Consider the following 23222-nt stretch of genomic DNA (forward strand, 5'->3'; position numbering starts at 1 on the left):
ATTTGGCAACTGCAGCATGCAGCGGGCTGTTAGCCACGCATGTTTACTTCTGCACTTGATGAGGTGTACGTCTGATAAATCTCTGTTTAGGCCTAAAATGACTGATTCAGGGGTCTGGGGAAATGCGGGCTGAAGAACCAGAAGGGTCTAGATCAGCACTTCTCAACCGGTGTGTTGCGACACACCAGTGTGTCGCCAAGCAGCAGCAGGTGTGTCACGTGCTACCGGTCTCCCGCTGCTCTTCCCTCTTCTTCCTTCACCGAGCGAGAGGCAGGCTATCTTCCACTGCTGCCGTCGCCGCCCGGGCTATCAGCACGTCAAAGCCTGGATGGGAACAGCAGCAGTGTTAGTGGAGGCTGGCAACTGCAGCTGGGCCTTTTCTTCTTCCAGCACCTGCCCCCACCCTGGCCCGGAACAGGAAGTGATGTGCAGTGGGGTACGCGGGAAGAAGAAAGAGCCATGCTGCACAAAAAAGTAGCATCGGCAACGGCGGCCCCGAGCAGTAGAGTGGGCCAGAAGCAAAATCAGAAGCAGCCAGAAATCGGCACAGGAGACAGCAGAATTAGCCTCCCGTGGTCAATGGGATTCTTCTTTCTTGGCCTGCAGGAGCTAGAGGAAGAGCTACAGCTACCATTTGTGCTCGGGGGGGGGGGGGGGGCAGGAAATGAGAGACAGCCAGCCAGCCTGTCTGTAAGTGAGAGCATGTATGTGTGATTGAGAGTGTGCATGTGTATCTGTGACTGAAAGCCCGTGTGTAAGCCAGTGTGTGAGAGCATTTGATTGAGATCATCTATGTAAAGTGTGTGAGAGAGAGCGTATGTGTGATTGAGAGAAACTGGTCAGAGAGGTGATGTGTGTATATAAGAGAGACAATGGAAGTGGCTGGTCAGGGAGATGACTGGAGTGTGTGTGTGTTTGTGTGTGTGTGTGTGTGTGTGAAAGAAAGTGATTATGGGAATGAGAAGCCTGTGCATGTGGAGAGAGCTAGCATGGGAGTGAGAAGCCTGTATATGTAAGATAGAACATGGAAGTGGGAAGCCTGTGTGTGTGTGTGCATGAGAGAGCGAGACTGATTGGGACGGTGACTGGTGTGTATGTAAGAGAAAGACTGGTCGGGAGATGATTGGTGTGTGAAAGACAGAAACTGGTCACGGGGGTAACTGGTATGTGTGTGTGTGAGAGAGCTTCAGCCACTACTGCTTCTGGTGTGTGCTACTTGCCTGCATGGAAGAGGAGTAGGAGAGCTGCTGGAGGGGGCTAGTAAAGGTGGCTTTTAAAGTTTATTTTTCTTGATTGACTGCCATTTTAATTACTGAATATTATGTGATATGTCTGCTGTTTTGAAATATTTTATTGGTGTTTGGAGAATTTTAAATAATTTTTATGAGTTTTTAATTGTTGGATATTATTCTGTTCATAGTTGTTGTGAAACATTTATTCTGCTTATTAGTATAGTTATACATTTATTTCTGTGTTGGGATCTATAGCTGCTTGGCTAGTTCTGTTTTCCTAATAGGAGGTGTATTGGTGTTTAGGGCCTGATTTAATATTTGTAGTGTTGCCTTTTCATAGGTAGGGTTGTTACTGTTTGACTGCATTCCATAATACAAGTGTAGCTGTGTGCGGATTAGTTTATGTGCATTACTGCAGATCCTGGGAGTATGTTAGGTCGGTTCTGTGTATGTGACCGAGGTGAGGTATTTTACTGTATCAGTCTTATTTGTTGTACTTTCTCAAGAGGACATGCATTAGTGATAAACTGCTGTCTTTTCATAAGTAGGGCTATTGAGCCTGGTAGTTGGAGTTTGTGTTGCTGTTACTGAGATGACACTAGAACCAGAATATATTTTTTGTAAGGTGGGTTGTACGGGGAATGCCATAATTCTGCTTTACATTCATATTTGTGGGTCAGGGGGGTTCCTGTGGATGCAAACTGTACTTTTACATTTAGCCCTATGATGGTCATGTGTTCAGTGTGTCGCGCATGTGAGAACCATCTGTCAGATGTGTCCCGACAGAAAAAAGGTTGAGAACCACTGGTCTAGATGACCTCAGGACGGACTGGCAAACAGGTGGACTAATTGATAAAACTGGCAATGCCCTTCATGTGAGCATGTTTTAAAATCCACTTACCTTTGCACATTAAAGCCGACAAAGTCCTAAGGAAGATACATGAAATATATTTGCTGAGCAACTGCTTTAAAATTAGGAGCCTGCATACGCATGGTAGGCATATTTTAAATCAGATGCACGCAATTGCATGCACCATTTAAAATTCCAGAACATGTGCGCTGGCACGCTCATACACACATGCATGGGCACCCATGCGCTCATTTTAAAATTACCGTCTCTGTCTACTAGAACTTTGCGCATATCAAATGCTGTAAATAAAAATGTCTGCTTCCCCCACATCCCCATCTTGGAGGAACGCTTGGGTTAGGAGCCCTTATTGCACCTCTCTTGCTGCGACTTTGCTCTCAGCACATGATTCCTTATCCCTCTGTTTCAGGCTGCAAAACTATTCCATCTGTCCTAGATCTCATCAAACTAATTTTGTGTATGTAGAATGGTAATTTAGTTAAAAACTTGATCATTTAATTTAAATATTTGGTAACATAAAAATTTGTTTTCTGAAAGATTTATAATGGATTTAGGAGTTTTCTGGCTTTTTGGGGTGGAGGAATGCTGAGCATTGAGGCTATTTATTTAATATACGCTATCATTCTCTCTTGCAGGTATCAAGGGACCATGAGACCATGTCACAGGTGCTATTTAGCCGAAACCTACGGCTCAGTGTTGCATTGACATTCTGGAGGAAGAGACGCACAAGTGAACTTATTGCTTACCTAGTCAGGTAAAATCCTCTTTCATAATATTGGTCATTTCTTATGGCTAGAAACATCTCTTTCTGCAAATATGCCTGAATTTGTTATGTGGATATTTATTTCACTTGACCTGGAAATTCAAATAAAAAAAAAGAATTCCATTTAAAACTGAAGCAACAAAATTTGCTGCTGTTTGTTCTTATAGCTGTAGCTAAAAATAATTTTTTCTGTAGTGCTTCAAATGTCCTTTTTTTTTTTTTGTCTTCCAGTTCAGAGATAGTGTATGACATGGGTAATTTATATGCTAAAGACCTGATTCACCAAGACTTTTGTCCCAGAGGCTAAGATATTTAAAAACCATAACTAGTTCAGATTGCTATCATTTAGCCTATCTTGTGTTTTATGTCATTTCAGTTGCATCTTATTCAGCAAATCAGGGTGGCTTTTTTTCAGAGCATTGCAGTACCATCATCTGTGCCACTGAGTGACACATTTGCTGGACTGTGAACTGCTACATATGTATGTATTCAGCACCAATATTGATTCCTTAAAATGTCTGACTCTCTCTTCATTGGTGGTGGTATCATACATGAGTATATCCAAGCACTTCAATTCATGGCCCTTTTAGAATTTCAGAAAAATCACAGGACTTGTCATGTAATAAAATAATTTTAAGATCTAATTCCTGTTGCTTCAAGCACTACAATGCTTGGCTTTCTTTTAACATTTCTCCAATGGAACCTGTCTCATAACATACTTTGAAGACCTCCTGAACTCATAAGTGGGTCCAGATCCATGTTTGGAAACTTTGTTATAGATGTCATTGGGCTTGAGCTGGATTTCAGTCTTGAATCCGGTTCATACCTTGCATCATCTATAGTAAACATTCTCAAAGAACACACATTCCTACATCTATATTTATATTTTTCAATGCTAGGTTTTATTTATTTTTTTAACTCCGTTGATTTGTTTTAAGTTTACTGTAGCTCTCACATTAATAGAGATTTACCTGAAAAGTATTAATTGTGCACAAGAGGCAAATATTTCTCAATAGAAGGAAGATATTTTTTATTTATTTTAGATTTATATTCCGCTTTTTGCACTTTTTCCAGCGCTTCAAAGTGGATTACATTCAGGTACTGTAGGTATTTCCCTATCCCCAGAGGGCTTGCAATCTAAGGGGGGTCATTTTCTATAGCTTTTGCACACGAAAAGGGACTTTTCGCATGCGATAGCTAGATTGGGGTGGAGTCGGCACCGGAAGGGGAGGAGTCGGAGCGGCACCAGGGCAGGCGCGGCGAATACATCGCTGATGGTGATAAGGTAAGGGCCCTTATCGCCGCCAGTAACGTGGTTTGCGAAAGCCGGCAGCGATAGCGATCGCACCACCGTGGTGCTGCCGGCTTTCTCAGGTCCGTCCCCCCGCTTTGCCCCCCGGTACTGCGCGATTCACTAAGGCCTGCGATTTTAGAAAATCCAGGCCTAGGTTTGTACCTGAGGTATGAAATTATGAGATATGAAACTGTGAAGGGGAAGACTCAGGAGCACAGCACTGGGAAATATATTTTCACAGAAAGGGGTGGGGTGTGCCCTTCTGGTGGAGAAGGTGGCAACAAAAACAGTAGAGGAATTAAAAAATGCAGATAATTGGCTGAATTTGCCATGGAGTTCAAAACTCTTGTGGCAGAACTCTGCTGGGACACCAAATGTCTCAAGACTCTCTTTTTCAGAGACCTGGATAACCGTTTAAAGGACGAGCTGGCTGCTCGCGAAACCCCTGACTCACTGGACGAATTAGTAGCCTTGGCCACTTGGATTGATCACCGGCTCCGGGACAAGGTGAAGAAAACTCCGGCCTAAGGTGTTACTTGGGTTGAAACAGGCTAGTGCTATACCTGCACCTCTGATGGTTCCAGTAATTCCTGCTGCTGATAAGGATGAACCGATGCAACTTGGTCATGGACGTTTGACTTCTAAAGAGAGAAGACTTCGGAAGAGGCGCAGCCTTTGCATGTACTGTGGGGACAAGGTCTCCTGTACGTGTACCCCCCTATCATGCTCCTCTTGAGGACTCTGACAAAGCTGCAAGGGGACGGGTGGACCATGATCCTGGTAGCACCCTACTGGCCAAGGCAGATGTGATTTCCTCTGCTCCAGGACCTGTCCATGAGCATACCGGTTGTGCTGGGGATGGCTCCTGACCTCCTATTTCAGAACCAGGGCACCCTGTGCCACCCGAACCTCTGGGCCCTGGCCCTCATGGCTTGGATGTTGAGCGCATGATCCTCCAGCCCTTACAGCTCTCGGATGGTGGTCTCCAGGGTCTTGATTGAATCCCTGAAATTTCACAGCTCGAAGTGGAAGCGTTTCTCCACTTGGTGCAGCAGCCACGGACTGGTCCCCTGCCTGCTGGATTATCTTTGGCACCTGTCCGAGTTTGGCCTCCAAACCAGCTCGGTCCGAGTGCACCTCAGCGCCTACCACCAGGGTGTCGCCAGGGTGCCCATTTTAGTCCAGCCACTAGTCGGGCATTTCATGTGGGGCCTGGTTCAACTGAAGCCCCAGCTTTGCCCGCCAGCAACCCCCGTGGGATCTCAACGTTGTCCTGCCGAGGCTCATGCGGCATCCGTTCGAGCCTCTCAAATCCTGTGACCTGAAGTTCCTCATCTGGAAAGTTATGTTCCTGGTGGCTTTTACTTCCACTCGCTAGGTCAGTGAGATCCAGGCCCAGGTTACGTACGCTCCCTACATGAAATTCTTCCATGATCGTGTAGTGCTGCGCACGCATCCAAAAGTTCTACTGAAGGTGGTGACTGCTTTCCACAATAACCAGTCAATCATCCTTCCCATGGCCTCATTCTAACCCTGGAGAACGTGATCTCCACACCCTGGACTGCAAGCAGGCGCTCGCTTTCTACTTGGACAGTACAGTGAGTCATAGACAGTCTACCCAACTCTTTGGGGTAGATTTTAAAAGAAGCGCGATCAGCCTACTTTTGCTTGCGCATCAGACTCAAGCAAAAGTACGCTGGATTTTAGTAGTTACGCACGGAGCCGCGCGTATCCACTAAAATCCTGGATCGGCGCGCGCAAGGCTATCGATTTTGTATAGCCTGCGCGCGCCGAGCCGCGCTGCCTCCCCCCGTTCCCTCCAAGGCCGCTCCGAAATCGGAGCGGCCTCGGAGGGAACTTTCCTTTGCCCTCCCCTCACCTTACCCTCCCTTCCCCTACCTAACCCACCCACCCGGCTCTGTCTACACCCCCCCCTTACCTTTGTCGGGGGATTTACGCCTCCCGGAGGGAGACGTAAATCCCCGCGCGCCAGCGGGCCTGCTGCGCGCCGGGCCGCGACCTGGGGGCGGGTACGGAGGGCGCGGCCACGCCCCCGGACCGCTCCGGGCCGTAGCCATGCCCCCGTACCCGCCCCCAAAACGCTGCCGACACGCCCCCGAAACGCCGCGACGACCGGGCCCGCCCCCGACACGCCCCCCTCCGAAAACCCCGGGACGTACGCGAGTCCCGGGGTCTGCGCGCGCCGGTAGGCCTATGTAAAATAGGCTTACCGGCGCGCAGGGCCCTGCTCGCGTAAATCCGCCCGGTTTTGGGCGGATTTACGCGAGCAGGGCTCTGAAAATCCGCCCCATAGGGTAAAAGTCCTGGAATTTGTTTGCCTCACAAAATGAGCCAAAAATGTCTTGAGAACTATGTATATTTTTAAAACTTAACTATGAGTAGATACTATGTAATCTGAAGTGTTGCTGCATCTGCTACCTATTTCTGCTAAATCTGCCTTTCACATTGGGGCGGATTTTAAAAGGCGCGCGAATAGCCTACTTTTGTTTGCGCTCCAGGCGCAAACAAAAGTACGCTGGATTTTAGTAGATACGCGCGGAGCCGCGCGTATCTACTAAAAAACCTGGATCGGCGCGCGCAAGGCTATCATTTTGTATAGCCGGCGCGCGCCGAGCCGCGCAGCCGCGCAGCCTACCCCCGTTCCCTCCGAGGCCGCTCCGAAATCGGAGCGGCCTCGGAGGGAATCCTCTAACACCCTCCCCTCACCTTCCCCTCCCTTCCTCTACCTAACCCACCCGCCCGGCCCTGTCTACACCCCCCCCTTACCTTTGTTGGGGGATTTACGCCTCTCTCTGGGAGGCGTAAATCCCCGCGCGCCAGCGGGCCTCCTGCGCGCCGGGCTGCGACCTGGGGGCGGGTACGGAGGGCGCGGCCATGCCCCCGGACCGCCCCGGGCCGTAGCCACGCCCCCGTACCCGCCCCCAAAACGCTGCCGACACGCCCCCGAAACGCCGCGACGACCGGGCCCGCCCCCCGACACGCCCCCGACACGCCCCCTCGGAGAACCCCGGGACTTACACGAGTCCCGGGGCTCTGCGCGCGCCGGGAGGCCTATGTAAAATAGGCTTCCCGGCGCGCAGGGCCCTGCTCGCGTAAATCCGCCCGGTTTTGGGCGGATTTACGCGAGCAGGGCTCTGAAAATCCGCCCCTTTGTGTCTTTTGACACCAATAGGCTGGGAACAGCAGTGGGGAAGTAGACCCTATCCATTTGGCTAGCAAATTGCATTGCCTTCTGCTACGAGCAGGCAGGGTGAAGGCTCACTCTGTGCGGGCTGTGGCAGCATCAGTGGTCCATTTGCGAGCGGTCCTTGTCGCACACTTTCGCAGCTCACCTTTGCCTCAACAGGGATAGTCGCCAGGACAGCGCTTTTGGCCAGTCTGTCCTCCGCAATCTATTCCAGTTCTGAGCTCAACTGTTTGCATCATGCTATCTGTGGGACCAGACTGCCCCAGTTTTTCCCTCAGTGCCGCAGTTGTGTTGTGCCCGTTGGCACCTTGTTCGGCTACTGTGGGTTCCTCTGCTCTCAGGAGGCAGTCTGGAGCTCTGTAATCACACACATATGAGGACTACCATCCTGCTTGTCCTAGGAGAAAGCACAGTTGCTTACCTGTAACAAGTGTTCTCCAAGGACAGCAGGATGTTAGTCCTCAGGAATCCCGGCTGCCTCCCCACGATGCTGGGTTCACCTCCGGTTTGTTATGTTATTTTTTCTCGCTCATATTTTTGCTGTATTACGAGACTGAAGGGGTACCTCGCGTGGACGTGCAGATAGCTGGCTGAGCATGCTCAGTCTGCCATTCAAAGTTTCTAGAAAGTTTTCCGTGACGGGCTCCATCGGATGATGTCACCTATATGTGAGGACTAACATCCTGCTGTCCTAGGAGAACACCTGTTACAGGTAAGCAACTATAAGAACATAAGAAGAACATAAGAACATGCCATACTGGGTCAGACCAAGGGTCCATCAAGCCCAGCATCCTATTTCCAACAGTGGCCAATCCAGGCCATAAGAACCTGGCAAGTACCCAAAAACTAAGTCTATTCCATGTTACCGTTACTAGTAATAGCGGTGGTTATTATCTAAGTCAACTTAATTAATAGCAGGTAATGGACTTCTCCTCCAAGAACTTATCCAATCCTTTTTTAAACACAGCTATACTAACTGCACTAACCACATCTTCTGGCAACAAATTCCAGAGTTTAATTGTGCGCTAAGTGAAAAAGAACTTTCTCCGATTAGTTTTAAATGTGCCACATGCTAACTTCATGGAGTTTCCCCTAGTCTTCCTATTATCCGAAAGAGTAAATAACCGATTCACATCTACCCGTTCTAGACCTCTCATGATTTTAAACACCTCTATCATATCCCCCCTCAGCCGTCTCTTCTCCAAGCTGAAAAGTCCTAACCTCTTTAGTCTTTCGTATGCTTTCTGGCCAAGGACAAATATAGGCCATCCTTACAGTATAACCTTTTACTGTTCCATACCCGGCCCTAGCCACCAATGTAACTAAAACCATTTGATTTACATCATGCTTTGAGCCAGACATTGACGTTATCTATGTGGCAGAGCCTTTCCTTCCCATTTCAATGAACAGGTAATACTTCTGAAAAGGAAATGGTGTTTGCCATGTGTTTTATCTTCATCCCTAGGTTTTCGAAATCTTTCTGTACTGCAAGAATACCATATCTAGTAAGGTCATTGTCCCCCCAGATGGATGATAATATTTATATTGGAGTCTCTGCTTTCTTCTGTAATTGAGATGACTATCTGGTTGGCATTTCTACTAGCTGAGGATCCTGGAAGGCATTTAACTGTTGTGTTCCCATCAAAATTACATTATAACATTGAAATTGCCAGGAAAAATAAAAAGTGAAAACAAAAGTTCCTACTTATGCATCATCAAATATTCTAGGTCCTCCAATATCACTTAACTTATGTGCATGATCAGAAGGAATGACCTAAATGCTGCTTTCAGCATTGCCATTTGATTCATACTTCTGTCTGACATTCTAACCTTCAAAGTTCGTCCCTGTGAGAAATATCCCACTGAAAATTTTTACTGAGTTTCCCTTAATTCAGTCTTGCCTGTTCTTCTCTTTCTCTGTGTAAAACATGCCATAGTTCAGTATCTCATTGGGTGGCTATCTCCATTTTCCAAGTAATAATATGCTGAAATCATACTGCATTTCAGTTTAGGTTAATACTAGATGCAAGGTTGAAAATGTAGGTTTTCTTGATCTTCCAATCTAAATTACTCTATGTACTTTTCACTGTATCGTGCAGGTTATTTCTATCCAGGGAATAAATGTAGTGTCTGATCTGTAAATAAGCGTACAGTCCTTTTTGATTAAGAGAGAGTACATCTTTATTTATCTATTTAAAAACATTTCTTACTTGTTCTTCCTACGTTCAGGGCAGAGTACATCATAACATTCAAAATCAGTTACATTAAAACAAGCCATAGTAAAAATAGCAAATAACATAACATTAAAACAAGCAATATAAAATAACATATTTCATAAGGAAATTAGAACTAAAAAGTTACCAATAAGTGCCCTGACCTCAGCGGTCAGAGTAACAGATAAGTATGAGAAAAATAACTATGACTGGATGGGCCATTTGGTCTTCTTCTGCCGTCATTTCTATGTTTCTATAATGACATGAAATTAAAGAGTGGAGGCTGCATAACATATTTTAACATTCAAATGCCTAGTTAAATAGGTGGGTCTTTAGGGCCTTCTTAAAGAACTTGGGCTGTTTCAAATTTCTTATTTCCTTAGGGAATGTGTTCCAAAATGTTGGGCCTGCTACTGAAAATTCATGTTACCTGGTTTCATCTAGTTGAGCCACCTTAGGCGAAGGAGTCTCTAACAAATTTGGGCTGGATGAACGCTGAGTTCTGATGGGAGTGTGAATTTTCATAATAGCAGTAATCCAAGAGGTGTGTAAGTTATTAATGAGGGAGTGGTAGCCAGTTTATATTGTATCCGATAAATTATTGGAAGCCAGTGGAGTGATTGTAAAACAGGAGTAATATGTTTGCAAATTGGAGTACCAGTTAATAGGTGTGCAGCGGGATTCTGGAAGATTTGAAGAGGACGAGTGGCATATATTGGGAGACCTATGAATAGTGAATTGCAGTAGTTAGAGCAGAATAGTTAAATCTCAAGTGGATTGTGAGAGAGAGCAAGGGGACCTTGTGAAACTGGAAAATTGGGCTGCCAAATGGCAGATGAAATTTAATGTGAACAAGTTGCAAGGTATGCATATAGGTAAAAATAACCCTTGCTGTAGTTTCCCGTCGATAGCAGGGCTGAATTAGCCATGCTGTCATGGGATCTGTCAATCAGGTCCGGGAGGCGGAGCTTTACAAAGCAGAGATTTAGATTTTAGCTCTCTGCGGTTGCGTGTGTGTTCCCGCGCAGGAAAGTAACAGATTCTCCTCAGTCTGTTTTCTCCACGAGCGGGATCGCACGCGGGGCTGACTTCTCCTCAGCATTTTTCTTATTTTATTGAAATGTCAAAAAATCCGGGGTTTAAACCCTATGCCTGTGGCAAGGTAATGTCTGTCACGGATGGCCATGACCGATGTTACCGATGCCTGGGACCAGAGCATAATTTACAAAATTGTGATTTTTGTGCTCGAATGTCCCCAAGAGCCCAAAAATAACGGGCCTACAAAATGTTTGAACTTTTCACGTTTTCCGAGCCATCGGAGGCTCATTCTTCACCGGGTCCCTCCTTGACGGCGGCTCCGTCACAAAAAAGAGCGTCGTCATGGGATCCTTAACCCTCCAGGCTTGGAGGTAAGGACTTACCAAGCCGACATAGGCCTTCGGATCTGAGAGGACCAAAAGAGCCCCGGCGATCGGCGCAGGAAACAACGGCGCCTAAATCTTCGGTGCCGACGACTTATGAGCCTGAAGTACCTTCTGCGCCCAAATCACCATTGGCGCATAATACCTCTGCACCCGAATCGACATCGGCGCACAAGAGATTGGCGCGCACAACGCAGGAAGTATATGCGCATAAGGCGCTGAAGACGTCTGCGCGCACCGTGCCGAAGCCGTCTGAAGTGAGCTCGGCGATAAAAACAATGGCGCCGACACCATCTGAGCGCACAGCATCGATGACTTATGCGCACAAGTCGATATATGCGCACAACTTACAAAAAACTTCGGCGCACATGGTGCCGAAGGCATTGGCGCACTCGACAGCACACAGATAGACGCACAGTGGACTACAAAAGTCCAAACAAATATATCATTCAATACCACATGCGGTAAAACGAAGACATCAGTCTCCAGATGTACCTCATTCCACTTCTTCAGACTCTGATTCTACAGAGGTGAAGTCAAAACGAATCAGACGATCACTGTCGGGAGATAGAACCCATACAGGATCATCGTCACACCATCACCATAGGCGATCACGTCACTCACATCAAAAAGCTGTGAAGACGAGAGATACATGGGCAGTGAGCTCTTCCACTTCTAGGTCATCTCAACCACGAAGTGTAGATTGCTGTACGTACCCGGATCAGTCCAGACAGTGGGTTGAGCCTCCTTTCCAGCAGGTGGAGACAGACTAAAACCTGAAGGGTGCCCTATATCAGGACAGAGCCTATCCTCTAACCCTTCAGTATTCGTCTATCTCCAGCAGGTGTAGCATCTCCCCTTCGGTTCTCTGCTGTAGGCTAGTCAGCCTTTTCTTCTGTCTTTTTGTAGGCTCAAGCAAGTATTTCTTTTGGCTCTCGCTTGTTTAAAAAAAAAAGAAAAAGGGAAAGTTTGCCTTTTTTAGTGATTTTTCCTTTTTCTGTGTGGGAGACGGCTCCGTCTCCCAGCTCTTGCCCGGCTCAGGAGGGCTTTGCCCCTTTTGCACCGCATAGCCTGAGTCCGTGGACGCTTCCAGGTGTGGGGACCGAGTCTCTCTGGGTCTCGTTCCCCCCCATCTGGCTGCCAAGAGGGTTTTTGAACCCACTGCTGCGCTCAGTAAAAAAAAAAAAAGTTTTAAACTTTAAATAAGTTGCAGGTACTCACCTACCTCTAACTTATTTGCAGCAGTTGACCAGCATTTTTTCCTTTTTCTGGTCAGAGCAGGCCTTGAACTAGCAGCCAGACAAGCAGGAGGCAGCAGGTTTCCCTCCTGCTCTCTCCTGCTTTGCAGGCTGTCAATCAAAGCTTTTTTTCTGCTTTTTTTTCTTCAGCCATGGCTCGGCTAAGTCCATGCAGGCAGCCTGCCTCTCTTGTGGGCTGCCCTCCTCGCGTTTTTCACGGCAGGGTCTCTGCACTGCTTGCCTGCCGAGTGGGGAAGGTCCCTCCTCGGCAGGACAAGCAAATTTAGCCCTGGGCTCCATTTCTCCCGGCATGGCCAGGCCTTTCCCGGGTCGGCAAAGCCCGGGAACGGCGGCCATGTTGGATTTTTCATGGGGGCCGATTTCAGAGCTCCCCGGGGGCTGGGGGGCCAGATTTTTTTGATTTAACCCCTGATTTGGCCCCCGTGGGTCCCCAGGAGGGGGGGGTCCTGACCCCTTCTCGCCCCCCCTCCCCGGCAAATCCAGGGTCCCTTTTTTGGCGGATTTCGTCCTCCTCATGCATAAATCTTATTTAGCTAGCTTCCATGAGCAGGACGAAAGCCCCTCCCCCCTGCCAAAAATCCCTCGCTCAGCGCCGTTGACCGCTGGACCGGCTGCGGAGCCCCAGGGGCCAGTTCGGGTGCGGGTGGTCCCGGGGGTGCCCCCCTTCCTCCCCCCCGGTGTTTCCCGGGCCCTCGGACCCCGTTGCTTCCCCGGATTCGGCGGATGCTCCCCCCCTTAGAGGGGGATAACCCCAGAGCCCTCCGTTTATTTCGTAAGAAGGAATTGGAGCCCCTCCTTCCCTTTGTACTGCAGGAGCTGGGTCTGTAAAGTCCTTCCATGGATAATCTCATGGCCTCGCTGCCCAAGGACATGAATCCGGTCCTGGGGGGGCTCTGGGCTCCGGCCTCGGCCTTTCCCTTCCACCCCATGCTCAAGCTCCTAATCCTGTGGGAATGGGAGGCCCCTGAGGGTGCGCTCCGGGTGGGGCATGCGATGGATAAGCTCTATCCCATCCCGGAGGAAGGTTTGGAGCTGCTGCGATATCCCTCTGTGGATTCTTATGTCTCTGCGGTGGCCAAACACACCACGATTCCGGTGGAAGGTTCCACGGCTCTGAAGGATCCACAGGATCGTAAGTTAGAGGCTCACTTGAAGCGCATCTTCGACGTTTTGGCCCTCGGGGTCTGGGCGTCTTGCTGTAGCAGCCTCATGATGCGGGCAGGCCTTCAGTGGGTCCAACAGTTACTCTGCGCCCGGGATCTTCCGCCAGCAGAGGCAGAGCAAGCCGAACGTCTGGAGGCCGTAACCGCCTACGTATCGGATGCCCTCTATGATCTGGTCTGTGTGCAGGCGAAGGCGATGGTTTCGGCGGTGGCTGCCCGAAGGCTCCTTTGGCTACGCCATTGGTCGGCTGATCAGTCGTCGAAGACTCGGCTGGGCACGCTGCCCTTCAAAGGTAAGATGCTCTTTGGAGAGGATCTCGAGAAGCTTATGGATTCCTTGGCTGATAACAAGGTCCATAAGCTTCCAAAGGACCGTCCTAAGTCTTCCCGGTGCTTCGTGCCCTCCCGGTCTCGTTTCAGGGGCTAGCGTCGCTTTGCTCCTCGGGGGCATGGCGGTTCCGCGAGGGGTTCTTCTCGTGCCCAGTCCTGGTCGCAGTACTTTCGTGGCAGGCGGCCTTTTCGTGAGGGCCAGCCCGCGCGTGCCACCTCTAAACCTGCCGTGCAATGAAGTTCAGCTGACTCATTCCTCGGTTCCTTACCTCGGCGGACCCCTCTCCCTGTTCTTCGAGGAATGGGTCAAAATCACATCGGATCAGTGGGTCCTCGACATTATCAAAGACTGGTACGCTTTCGAGATTGTCAGGGAACTGCCGGATCTCTTTCTTTTCTCGCCTTGCGGTCGGGCCAAGAGGGATGCAGTGGTGCAGACTCTCTCCAAACTTCTGGATCTGGGGGCGGTGGTCCCAGTTCCGGAAAGGGAGATTGGCGCCAGCCAGTATTCTATTTACTTCACCATGCCCAAAAAGGATGGGTCCTTCCGCCCAATCCTGGACCTAAAGAGGGTCAATCGGGCCCTCAAGATCCCCCACTTCCGCATGGAAACCCTGCGTGCGGTCATTGCGGCGGTCCGTCCCAGAGAGTTCCTTGCTTCCCTCGATCTCGCAGAAGCGTACTTCCATATTCCCATCCACCGCGACTACCAGAAATATCTCCAATTCCACATTCTCAATCAGGACTTCCAGTTTCGAGCTTTCCCCTTCGCACTTTCATGAAGGTCATGGTAGTGGTAGCGGCGGCTCTGCGCCGGCAGGGGATTCTCGCCCACCCCTATCTTGGACAATTGGCTCATCAGGGCCAAGTCGGCGACTTCCTGCCAACGGGCGGTGGATCGCGTCCTGGAGCTCCTTGCCTCCCTCAGGTGGATAGTGAACTTTTCCAAGAGCAAGCTTCAGTCCTCTCAGGAGTTGGAATTCCTGGGAGCCCACTTCGACACCCGAGTAGGCAAGGTTTTCTTATCACGGGCCCGCGCCCTCAAGCTGATCGATCAGGTCCGGAATCTGATTGCGCTACCTTCCCCGACAGCCTGGGATTATCTACAGGTCTTGGGATCCATGGCTTCCACCATCGACCTCGTCCCCTGGGCTTTTGCTCATATGCGTCTGTTGCAGAAAGCTTTGCTATCCCGTTGGCAGCCAGTGTCGGAGCAGTTTCACATAGTCCTTCCATTCTTGGACTCTACTGTCGACGAATTACAGTGGTGGCTGTCTCTTCCTCATCTTCTGCAAGGGATGCCTCTTCAAGTTCCACAGTGGACGATAGTGACCACGGACTCCAGCCTGTTGGGCTTGGTTGCGGTTTGCCTTTCTCAATCCACCCAGGGAACCTGGTCGCAGACTCAGTCTCGCTGGCACATCAATCGACTGGAAACCTTGGCGGTCCGCCTGGCTCTTTAGGAGTTCCTTCCCCTGATCCGCGGCAAGGCGGTAAGAGCCCTGTCTGACAACTCCACCACAGTGGCCTACATCAATCGCCAAGGGGGCACTCGCAGTCCCATGGTAGCCTTAGAAGCCAGCCGTCTCCTCTCTTGGCGGAGCGACACCTACAGTGCCTTGCGGCCTCTCACATCGCGGGGAAGGAAAATGTTCAAGCCGACTTCCTCAGCCGTCAGTCGCTCGATCTGGGAGAGTGGGAGCTCTCTGATGCGGCCATGGCGCTGATAGTGGACAGGTGGGGTCCACCTCACCTCGATCTCATGGCAACTCTGCGCAATGCCAAGGCCAATCGGTTCTTCAGCCGCTGGAGGGAGCATGGCAAAGAGGGCGTGGATGCTCTGGCTCTACCTTGGCCAACGGACGTCCTTCTGTACATGTTTCCCCCGTGGCCACTGGTGGGGAAAGTTCTCAGCAGAATCGAACTCCACCGGGGACAGGTGATTCTCGTCGCTCCCGAGTGGTGGGGAAGATCGTGGTTCGTGGATCTCATCAATCTAGCGGTGGACGGGCCCCTGCGCCTCTGTCATCTTCCTTGTCTCCTCCGGCAGGGGCCTGTATTTTTCGACCAGGCCGATCACTTCTGTCTAGCGGCCTGGCTTTTGAACGGCGTCGTCTGAGGCGTAAGGGTTATAAGGAGGAGGTCATCTCCACCCTGCTGCGAGCCCGAAAGCAGTCGATTTCTCTGGCCTATGTGCGCATCTGGAAAGTTTTTGAGTCCGTGTGTGCGGAGTCGGGTGTTCCGGCACGCTCCGCCTCGATTCCTCTGGTTCTTTCTTTTCTTCAGAAGGGTCTTTCTAAGGGCCTGTCCTTCAGTTCTCTATGCGTTCAAGTCTCTGCGCTCGGCTCTCTCCTGGGTCGGGTGGACGGTCATTCCTTAGCTGCTCACCCGGACGTGATTCGTTTCCTGAGGGTGTTAGGCACCTTCGCCCCCCCTCTCGTGCCACGTGTCCATCGTGTAGTCTCAACCTAGTCCTTCGTGCTCTCTGTGCGGATCCCTTTGAGCCTCTTCGCCACGCTACGCTCAATGATCTAACACTCAAAACTGTCTTTCTGGTCTCTATCTCCTCCGCTCGCCGGATTTCCGAGCTCCAGGTGCTGTCCTGTCGGGAGCCCTTCTTGCGTTTTTCTGATTCCGGGGTCTCCCTCAGGACGGTTCCTTCCTTCTTGCCTAAGGTTGTCTCCGCCTTCCATGTCAACCAGTCGGTAGAACTACCCGCGTTCTCTCCGGAAGAGATTGCGGGTACGGCTGGTGGCGACCTTCGTCGGCTAGATGTCAAACGAGTCTTGCTTCGCTATCTCCAGGTCACCAATGACTTCTGCGTATCGGACCATCTCTTAGTCCTTTGGAGTGGTCCCAACCGGGGTAAACAGGCTTCTAAGACCACGATTGCGCGGTGGTTGAAAGAAGCCATTTCCTCGGCATATCTTTGTCAAGGTCGTCCACTTCCTGAGGGTCTGAAGGCCCATTCTCTACGTTCTCAGGCTACTTCGTAGGCGGAGAGTCATCTGTCTCCCCGCAGGAGATCTGCAGGGCTGCCACTTGGACGTCTCTGCACACTTTTGCCCGGCACTACCGTCTGGATGTGCACGCTCCAGTTTTCGGTTCCTTTGGGCGGCAAGTGCTTCGAGCGGGACTGTCTCGGTCCCACCCAGTTTAGGGAAGCTTTGGTACATCCCACTGTCTGGACTGATCCTGGTATGTACAGGAAAGGAAAATTAGTTCTTACCTGTTAATTTTCGTTCCTGTAGTACCACGGATCAATCCAGACGCCCTTCCCTGTCTGTCTTCTGTCCTCTCGAAGCTTCTTTTCTTGCAGGTTCGCAGATTTTCATATTTCACTTTGTGCAAGATTACTGAGCAATTACACCGGAAGCCTTGGTCGTTTTTTATACCAAGTTTATGCAAGAGCATATAGGTATACCATGTTTCTACATTATTCTATAGTTGCTCCTTTGAGCTTTATGGTTACTTGCTTGATCCTATTCTTAGGTTTGTTGTTTACTGCTTTGACATACGTTATACTGAAGGGTTAGAGGATAGGCTCTGTCCTGATATAGGGCATCCTTCAAGTTTTAGTCTGTCTCCACCTGCTGGAAAGGAGGCTCAATCCACTGTCTGGACTGATCCGTGGTACTACAGGAACGAAAATTAACAGGTAAGAACTAATTTTCCTTTCCTTATCTCATAGACAATTAATACAAATCACTTCCTCTGCTGCATCTTCATCCTCAGATAATTCTGTTAAGACCACAGAGGGCAAGATGAGGAACAAGTATGATGTACCAGCTGCTTCCGCTAAAATTCCTACAGTATCATCTAAAACAGGTGGACTACCAAAACAGTCTGGTCGTGCAGCAATGCCTCCTCAAACAAAAGAGTCATTTTTTCAATTATCCCAATCATTGGCAGGGTTTTATTGTGTTCTCCGGAACACAATATACATACCTCTAGAGAACCGTCTGAGCCTCCAGCATCCCCAATGACGAAACGACCAATTTCACCAATTCAACAGCAAGATACCCCTATAGATTCTCTATCTCCACAAACGTCCCCATTGTCATCTACTGGATTCCCATCGGATCCACAGGAACAACCACAGGAACCATATTCCCCTCCAGAGGACCTGACATTCCCAAAATTTTTAGAAAGATTGGGCACAATACTACATCTGGAGGTCCAAAAGGAGACAGACCCTAGGTCAGAAACCTTTGGTCTCCTAAAGATTTTCGCTGCTCCGGAAGACCAACATCTCTCCCACCACACGGATTATTACATTCTGTTTTACAGAAGTCGTGGGAAACGCCTTATTCTCTATCAGCGGTTTCCAAGAAAACGGATTTAAAATTTCGTATGCGAAAAACATCGCCTTACTCTATACCACAATTACCACATGCTTCAATTGTGATAGAGTCGGCAATGCAAAGATTCAAAAAAGCAAAAACGCATGCCTCGTATCCACCGGGCAAAGACAACCGGTGTTTAGATGACTTTGTCAGGAAGATGTATCACAACTCAATGTTGAATGCCCGCATTATGCACCATCAATTCTATATGGTACAATACCTATATGAGTGCATACAAGCCACAAAAGGTATGCTTTCCTCGACGGCTGATCAGGTACCACCGCCTCTTCATGATATGGAGGAGTGTTCTCGACATCTTCTACGATCAATATATGAGGCATTTGAAACATCTTCTAGGGCGTCTGCGACAGCCATAGCAGCCCATAGGATGGTATGGTTATACTCTAGTACGATACGAGAAGATTTACACGAGAAACTGACGAACCTCCCGTGTACATGAGACAACCTGTTTGGAGAACGATTTCAAGAAACAGTTGGAAAATTAAAGGTGGAAGCTCTAGCAGTCCAATCCTTATTTATTTATTTATTTATTTAGAGGTTTCTTATATACCGAGGCACGTTTGCAAAACATCACCTCGGTTCACAATGTAACATAAATTAGCAACAGGCTTTACAATAATAACATTAACAGGTAGGGATTAACAAGGGCAGAGGAGAATAATACGAGAAATATATACAAATGTACAAGTTGATATTAACAATAATAATAATAATAATCCTTAACGTCACAATCTCACTACTCGACCACGCGTCGTTATGTGGGATCTACACATAGACAATCCTTTAATCATAGGCCTTACAGGTCTTATCAATCTTTTCGTACACAGACATATCCATTTTAACAGCGTCCTCCGCCGCAACAAAACACGACTTAACATAGGGGTAAACCACGTAACCAGAGAAAGCAAACACAACAACCGGCTGCTGCAGTGAAATCAACGCCGTCTTTTTAATAAACCAGCCACCACCACTACATCAAGCACCACCTGGCAGAATTCATTCTTGCCTGGCAGCCTGGGAGAAAATAACTACCGATCAATGGGTTTTAGAGATAGTACAACATGGCTATCAACTCCAATTTACCACAAAACCCATGCTACCTCACTTTTCCACTCTAAAGAGTCAAAGCTTCCAACCACAACTGGGGGAGGAGATTGCTTTGCTTCGCAAACAGCAGGCCATTCGACGAATTTTCCCGAAAACCCAAAAAACAAGGTTCTATTCCCCATACTTCCTCATACCCAAAAAGTCAGGTGGACTTCGCCCCATATTAGACCTACGGGAATTGAACAAATTCCTGACCAAAGAGAAATTCAAAATGGTATCGTTGAAATCGATCTTTCCTCTGATTCAACCCAACGACTGGATGTGTTCCATCGATCTGAAGGATGCGTACACACATATTGCAATCCATCCATCCTCGTGGCGTTACCTATGCTTTTGCTATGGCCATCAACACTACCAATACAAGGTTCTTCCCTTTGGACTATCAGCTGCACCCAGAGCTTTTACCAAATGCATGGTTGTGGTTGTGGCTCATCTCAGACAACAGGGTATGATCATCTTTCCATATCTGGACGATTGACTAATAATAGCCTCGACCCCGGTCATCTTACTCGATTACCTTCGAGTGATACAGTGCTTACAGGAATTGGGGCTAGTGATCAATTTTCAAAAATCATATCTCCAACCAACACAGAGACTACAGTTTATAGGAGCAGGCCTGGACACTGTTCTCAATCGGGCATATCTCCCAACAGAAAGAATAACACAACTACGTCAACTTCTCTACTCGTTGAACAACACTCAAAGGCCGTCGGCGAGACAAATTTTGGTAGTCCTCGGCCACATGGCGGCAGCTATCTTCACAGTGCCCAACACCAGGCTACACATGAGATGCCTGCAATGGGGACTAAAACGTCAATAGAAACAACATTCACAATCGTTGACACAGAAGCTATCATTGACTTCCGAGTTTTATTTATTTATTTATTTATTTATTTATTTATTTATTATTTTTACTATACTGGCTTTCATGACATGAATCACATCAAACCAGTTTACATTTAACAAAGTGTGCAAGGTAAGAGAGAACTCAAACAACTGGAACAAGAGCATTGTAAGGAGAGTGACAGTTACAATAAAACAGGGAAATAAATAACTGGGAGCTGGAAGAGAGAAGAGAGGCAGTTAACTGACAGCAAATTATTTACAAGGTAACAAGAGATGAAACAGGACATAACATGGTGGCTCCTACACTCCACCCTGTCCAAAGGAGCAGTATTCAGTCCTCCTCCTCACAACGCAGTCTTAACCACAGATGCGTCTCGCAAGGGATGGGGAGCACATCTCGAGATTTACGAAACCCAAGGGTTATGGACAATCTCCGAGCAGACCCTGCAGATAAATCTATTAGAGCTCAGAGCAGTTCGAAATGTGCTATAAGTGTTTCAAGATTACTTAAAGGGCCACAGAGTCATGATCTACACAGACAATCAAGTGGCAATGTTTTATATCAACAAGCAAGGAGGGTCCGGTTCATGGCCCCTTTTCAAGAAGACCCTGACAATCTTCAAACATGCTCACCAACATTGCATGGACACTCAGTTCGGAGGCAGCCCAAGACATTTTCATGCAATGGGGGACACCTGCGATAGATCTCTTTGCAACCGAGATCAATGCTCAGGTTCCCAAATTCTGTTCGATAAGACCAAGTCAGTTCAGGATCACCCAAGATGCCTTCCTCAATCCGTGGACGACAGGCCTCCTGTATGCCTTTCCTCCCATATCACTCATAACAAGGACACTTCAGAAGTGCATAGCAGACAAGGCTCAACTGATACTCATAGCTCCAGCCTGGCCAAGGCAACCGTGGTACAGTTTCCTTCTCCGACTATCCATCACGGACCCCATTCGATTACCAAATCGCCCAGATCTTCTCTTCCAAGATCAAGGAACGCTTCTACACCCACTACACTCATCTCTTCATTTGACAGTATGGAGATTGAGAGGCTCCTTTTAACAGAACAGGGAGTTTCCACTTCAGCACAATCCATTTTGTTAGAATCCAGGAAACTCTCAAGAAGGAAAAACTATAGCTATAAATGGAAATGCTACTCTGCTTGGTGCACTTCTAACGGTGTACCACCATTAGACTGTTCACCTGAGTTACTCATTGATTATCTACATACACTGTACACAGCTGGTCTGGCAACCTCATCCATTAGAGTTCATCTCAGTGCCATAGCGGCATATCACAGATCACTTAACAATATTCCTATTTCCAATCACCCCTTACTATCTCGTTTCATCAAGGGGTTAACTCACCTTCGCCCTCCGATCTCCAAACCTCCAGTTCCGTGGAACCTCAACATAGTTCTTGAACAGCCCATGGACTCAGCACATATTAAATACCTCACATGGAAGGTGGGTGTTACTGGTTGCAGTAATGTCAGCACGACGAGTCAGTGAATTACAAGCCTTGGTCCATTAGTCTCCGTATTTACAGTTTCATCATCAGAAAGTGGTTCTCCAAACTCACCCATCCTTCTACCAAAAGTGGTTTCTCAATTCCATCTCAATCAGACCATAGAACTACCCATCTTTTCCCCTCAACCTCATGCAAATGACAGGGAAAATTTACTACATACGCTAGACTGCAAAAGAGCTTTAGCATACTACAAAGAAAGAACAAACTTGGACTCCCGTGTTTCTTAACTCTTTGTCTCTTTCGACCTGAAGGTGCCTGGACTACCGTTGGCTAAATGCACCATCTCCAGCTGGATAGCACAATGCATCAAGTTCTGCTATGACAAACAGAAGCTACAGCTACATTCTGTTCCCAAAGCTCATCAGGTTAGAGCAGTGGCGGCCTCCTTGGCACACCTTAAACATGTACAACCCATAGACATTTGTAAGGCAGCTACATGGTCATCGCTCCATACCTTCACATCGCACTACTGCCTTGATCAACAAGCAGCCACTGATGCGAAGATAGGGCACGCAATCCTGCAATCTCTATCCTCTTGTACACGGTGAATGCCACACTGTTCATGATCACGTACAAACATATATACCATAAACAACGTGATCGGGAGCTTGAGACTCCCATGACAGCATGGCTAATTCAGCCCTGCTATCGACGGGGAAAAAGCAAGTTTGCTTACCGTAAATGGTGTTCCCGTAGATAGCAGGATGACTTAGCCATGCTGACCCACCCTCCTCCCTGGCAATCACCGTCTCTTTGACTACACTACAGCTTAATCATAGACTGAGGAGAATCTTTTACTTTCCTGCGCGGGAACACACGCACAGCCGCAGAGAGCTAAAATCTAAATCTCTACTTTATAAAGCTCTGCCTCCCGGACCTGATTGACAGATCCCATGACAGCATGGCTAAGTCATCCTGCTATCTACGGAAACACTGTTTACGGTAAGCAAACTTGCTTTTACACAATGTTAGGTTTTATCTTAGTGGTTACTAGCCAGAAAAGAGATCGAGGTGTCATAGTGGATAATACATTGAAATCATCGGCTCAGTGTGCTGTGGTGGTCAAAAAAGCAAACAGAATGTTAGGAATTATTAGGAAGGGAATGTCAAATAAAATGGTGGATGTCATAATGCCTCTGTATTGCTCCATGGTGAGACTGTACCTTGAATACTGTGTGCAGTTCTGTCGCTGCATCTCAAAAAACATAGTTGCACTGGAGAAAGTACAGAGAAGAGTGACCAAAATGATAAGGGGCATGGAATTTTGTATCATCTGCAAATTTGATTACCTCACTTTGTAGCAACGGTAATGAAGTCACCTCACACAGGATTCATGGTGAAGCGTCTCTCCCAGGCTTTTGGGAAGGCTGCTCTTTTATTGTAAATGATCTCATAGCATTTCATATGATACATACGTCACATATTTTCCTGCTACAATGTTTTCCACCACAAGTGTTTATGCTGACCTTTTACTAAGTAGGCGCAAGTGGGCAGTAGGTGCAAGCGGTCAGTCTGCAGGCAGGGAGGGGGGAGGTCATTAGCTGGTCATTTGTACTAAACTATCTAGGTGTGAAACACCACATAAATGCAAGTAGGTCATGAGCTATTCTGGGG

The 23222-nt window shown here is 48.2% G+C and overlaps 1 protein-coding gene across 3 annotated transcripts in view; it reads left to right on the forward strand.

The window, feature by feature from the left end:
* KATNBL1 (katanin regulatory subunit B1 like 1) overlaps positions 1-23222 on the forward strand; it is a 271601-nt gene that overhangs the window by 68364 nt on the left and 180015 nt on the right. For all 3 annotated transcript variants that reach the window (XR_003856488.1, XR_003856489.1, XM_029600186.1), the window contains exon 3: positions 2736-2854. Coding sequence is in view for 1 of the 3 variants with exons in the window: in XM_029600186.1 (XP_029456046.1) it covers positions 2736-2854 (119 nt within the window). In the remaining 2 variants the exon portion in view is untranslated. The remainder of the gene's footprint in view (positions 1-2735; positions 2855-23222) is intronic.

This window comes from Rhinatrema bivittatum, chromosome 4 (assembly GCF_901001135.1).
Source record: "Rhinatrema bivittatum chromosome 4, aRhiBiv1.1, whole genome shotgun sequence".
Classification (NCBI taxonomy): Eukaryota; Metazoa; Chordata; class Amphibia; order Gymnophiona; family Rhinatrematidae; genus Rhinatrema; species Rhinatrema bivittatum.